The sequence below is a fragment of the Cyprinodon variegatus genome, unplaced genomic scaffold, assembly GCF_000732505.1.
Source record: "Cyprinodon variegatus isolate N-32 unplaced genomic scaffold, C_variegatus-1.0 Scaffold2673, whole genome shotgun sequence".
NCBI lineage: Eukaryota > Metazoa > Chordata > Actinopteri > Cyprinodontiformes > Cyprinodontidae > Cyprinodon > Cyprinodon variegatus.
The window spans coordinates 8,649-13,287 of NW_015153126.1; the positions used below are offsets into that span (position 1 = coordinate 8,649).

The following is a 4,639-nucleotide window of genomic DNA, read 5'->3' on the forward strand; positions in this document are numbered from 1 at the left end:
GGGGATTATTCCTTCCTGGTGAACCAGGTTGAGGGGGATTATTCCTTCCTGGTGAACCAGGTTGAGGGGGATTATTCCTTCCTGGTGAACCAGGTTGAGGGGGATTATTCCTTCCTGGTGAACCAGGTTGAGGGGGATTATTCCTTCCTGGTGAACCAGGTTGAGGGGGATTATTCCTTCCTGCCAGCTCCTATAGTGACTGGCTGAGGAGATTTCATATTCATCTGTTGGGGGTTCAGTTAACCAGGGAAGGAGAAGCAATCAGCCGACTCTGCTGCTCAGCTTCTCCTTGCATTTTAATTTGCAGCAGAGGTTCTGCCTGCAGCGCTGTCACTCAGGGCCCCCCTCCACCTTTATCTGTGCCCCCTCCAATTTGGTGTTACCTTGTCACCATGGCGATCGATGTGCCTCGGTAATGGCTGCCTGGAGAGCGGGGGCTCTGAGTGATGGAGCGTTGGTGCTGGCTTAATTCACTTCCACTGGGATCCTCGGCACCCCACCGCTCCTGCTCCTGCTCCTACCCCCACCCCCACCCCGAGCATAAATAACAACAAGCCAATTAAAACATTCAAGCTGCCTTTGTTTACACGCAGCGTCCATAATGCATATTCATTCTGCTCTCTATAAGACCATCATGCATTATAGATCAAACAATGTTTGCAGTGAAAGAAAGTTTTCTTTTTCCCAGCAGAGACTGGATGGAGACGTCCACTGCGCCTCAGTAACTGCAAATTACCATTAAAGATTTCAATTTTCTCCCTGTCACTTCACGTTTAAGTCAGAAGCTAATTTGCTCGCCTCGTGGCGAAGGGGATCAATAGATGGATTGGAGAGTGAAGGGAAGGTCGGGGTAATGCTAAAGAAAGGCTTTCACTGAATAAAAGAATCACCTAGGGGCCTCAGAACCACGGGACGGGGCCCGGCATCCGGCTCTAAAGTGGATATCTGAGATCATACAACCATTTCTGGACAATGTCACCAAAAAACTGTTTAACTTGGAAAATAAAGATATCTGAAATTTCATTTCTAAACTTGAACTAAAACAGGTATTCTAAAACTGCAGATATATTAAACCTTCACTTCTCCAGGGGCCCCTGTTATGGCCCCTCTACTGAAAACATCGAGCTAAGTCAGTTTCAGCCATAACTGATGGGATCCTCTGACCAAGTTCCTTTTTGATCTTTACATTTTTACGTTAAAAACATCAAAATAAGGTGTTTGAGGCCAGGCGCTAATTTGTTTTAGGTGCTAGTTTAAGCTAGCGCTAAAGGTGTTTTAGATGCTAGGTGAAACAATGGCTAAAAGTGTTTGAGCCAGGAGCTAATGTGTTTTAGGATCTAGCTTAAGCTATGGATAAAGGTGTTTGAGGCAGGCGCTAATGTGTTTTAGGATCTAGCTTAAACTACGCATAAAGGTGTTTGAGCCAGGCGCTAATGTGTTTTAGGATCTAGCTTAAGCTACGGATAAAGGTGTTTGAGCCAGGCGCTAATGTGTTTTTGGTGCTAGCTTAAGCTACAGATAAAGGTATTTAGGCCAGGCGCTAATGTGTTTTTGGTGCTAGCTTAAGCTACGGATAAAGGTATTTAGGCCAGGCGCTAATGTGTTTTTGGTGCCAGCTAAAGCTACAGATAAAGGTATTTAGGCAAGGCGCTAATGTGTTTTTGGTGCTAGCTTAAGCTACGGCTAAAGGTATTTAGGCCAGGCGCTAATGGGTTTTTGGTGCTAGCTTAAGCTACGGCTAAAGGTGTTTGAGCCAGGAGCTAATGTGTTTTTGGTGCTAATGTTGTAGGTGCTTTAAAGTTTCAACCCAGACTAGATTCAATGCCAGCAAACAATCCATTCTTTTCTTTCATTTATTCTTTTATTTTTTAGAAAATACTGTGATATTTTATTAAAAATGTTGCAGAAAAAGTTTGTACAGGGGTCCAGCCAGAAATAGGTCTATTATCACTTAAGGCAAAACTGCAAAGAAATAAGACAAACAAAGGATTTTAAAACTACCATAAAAACCCTTGTTATCCTGACCGGTTTCTGGACCAAATGACAAGAATATACTTTTTTTTATACAATTTATAAATGCAGCGGATTTTTTTCTTCTGAAATGTAAAGGGTGATCATTTCCTTATTTAGCTTTTATAATAATATCAATATTTACACTCATTCACTTGCTTCTGTAAACCAAAATATCACAAGTCCGGCACAATATTTTACATATTGCTAGCATTTGACAATTTGAAATATCTAACATAGATGCCTTTACAAACAGATCCAACTAATATAGATACAAAACATCACTGCCTGTTTTTATTCCTAAGGAACACACTGCTGGTTACATGGTAATGTCAGGCAGAGCCGAGGCTGCGAGACGGAAACCAAAGAAGAAGAAAAGCAACGGAAGCAGAAGAGGATGAGACCCAGTCGGCATGGAAACGCCGAGATCTTCTCTGGACCGTTAAACTGTGAACATCGAGCAAAACACACAAGACTGTAGTGAATATGATTAACCCAAGACGTCTGCACCCATGGATTGTGTTCGCGTTTTGGTCATTCTGACAAAATGAATGAAACAAAACATTATTTTTTATATATATATATATATATGTATTTATACACGGAAACCAAAAGAACAAGCCAAACCCCCAAAAAGACCAAAAGAAAAAAAAAACATCCCAGCCAAAATAAAATAATAGAAAGATCTCTTAGTTTTTCAGTCTTTTTTTAAAAACTTTTTTTTTTTATTTGCACGCATTATTATATTCCCTTTTGTTTATCTTTTGTTTTTTTGCAAAGTTTTTATAAATACATGTGAGGCTGGGTGTAGAATTCGGTGTCCTATGCAGGAAGGGTTTGGAAAAGACGAAGCTGATGTTACCTTCCTTCTGGTATCTAGCAGGATGTTAGCAGGTGCTAACCTTCTGCTTAGCTCTGCTTTAAAAAGAGTCACTCGTTTCACATTCATTCTGAATTTCTTACAAAGTTTAAGAGCAACGCTCCCTTTTTATACCCTTCAAGAATAACAAAATATCATCTTCATACGGTGTAATGTTCCCCGTATTTGCTTGGTGTCAGATTTGCGGACCCTGCTCAGCTATACCCGCGTCGTCGAGTGGCCGTGCGGCAGATTTGTACTGTTCTGGCTCCCGCCAAAAGTGTTGAAGTTGTGCAGAGGCTGCATGCCAGCCAGGGAGTTGGGGATCATGGTGATAGTGCTGGGCGTCATCAGCGGGACATCGTCGGGGGACCGGCGCAGAGTGAGCGTGTAGTCGGGGGGACATGTGAGCCGCAGCGTGTCATGGCTCTGCAGCGACTCACACTCATGGTGGTGCTCGTGCTCCAACTGCTGCTGCTTCATTTGTAAGGTCATCAACTCCTCGCTCTGCATGTGGGCCACGTCATTAGCCGTGGTCGAAGTGTTGGCCGGCGCGGAGTTGCGCTGCGGGGTGGGAATGCGGCGGTTGGACTCGTGCCGCCGCTTGTCTTTCTTGTAGTAGAGTGCTGCAAAGGCTAGGATGTTGAGGAAGAGCAGGGAGGCCCCCACGGCAATGGTGACGCTGAGCTCGGTGGAGTAGTCCCTCTTGGTCTCGATCATGACGGTGGATTCCTCTGCCAAGTCTCCGCTCTTGTGTTGGTCTGTGGATTGCTTGGTGTTGGCAGAAGGGACTCCCGGGTGGCGTGTGGTGGACGGCCAGTTGTTCTTCCCCGGGAAGCGTTTGGTGTAAGGGTACGGCGTGGTGTCCTGCGGAGGAATCTTCGTGGTAGTGGATACATACTGGAAAAACTCATTGATGTTGTGGAGATGTGGAACCAGTTCCAGCCAAAATGCGACCTTGGTGGCGCGGTAGTGGTCCCGAACCCTGGGTTTCAGGCCGATGTGAAGGTAGAGCTGGTCTTTGGGGTTGTATTTAGTCCAGGCTACTTCCTCGAATCGGTTAGGCTTGGTGTGGATGAACTTCGTATCCTGTGGAACCGGTTGGTTTGGATCCCTGAAACAGATGAAAACAAAATAGTTTTAATTCAACACATTTTGTATTTACTGACACAATGACAGAGCTCTGGAATGTTCCAACAGCAGTTAGCTTCGGCTAATAGGGGGTGTCGGTTTATGATGGTTTCGTCTACAGAACCTCAAGACCACCATTCCCACTAGGACACCACTCCCACTGGGTAACCACACCCCCAGACCACCATTCCCACTAGGACACCACTCCCACTGTGTAACCACCCACCCTGGGCCACCACTCCCACTAGACACCACTGCCTCTAGACCACCACTCCCCGTGGGCCACCACTCCCCCCCAGTCCACCACTCCCACTAAACCGCCACTCCCTCTAGACCACCATTCCCACTAGGACACCACTCCCACTGTGTAACCACACCCCCAGACCACCACTCCCACTAGGCCACCACATCCTTAGTCAACTACTCCCACTAGCCACCACTCCCTCTAGGCCATCGCTCCCACTAGACCACCACTCCCTTAGTCCACTACCACCATTCCCACTAGGACACCACTCCCACTAGGACACCACTCCCACTAGGTAACCACACCTCCTGGGCCACTACTCCCACTAGCCACCACTCCCTCTAGGCCATCGCTCCCACTAGACCACCACTCCCTTAGTCCACTACTCCCACTAG

The 4,639-nt window shown here is 46.2% G+C and overlaps 1 protein-coding gene across 1 annotated transcript; it reads right to left on the reverse strand.

Moving 5' to 3' along the window:
• Nucleotides 1–2,704: 2,704 nt before the first annotated feature.
• LOC107081015 (neuroligin-4, X-linked-like) lies at nucleotides 2,705–4,003 on the reverse strand (the record flags this gene model as incomplete). Its single annotated transcript, XM_015369229.1, has 1 exon — nucleotides 2,705–4,003. A coding segment is annotated over one exon (915 nt), but the record flags the coding sequence as incomplete, so codon positions are not given.
• Nucleotides 4,004–4,639: the final 636 nt, after the last annotated feature.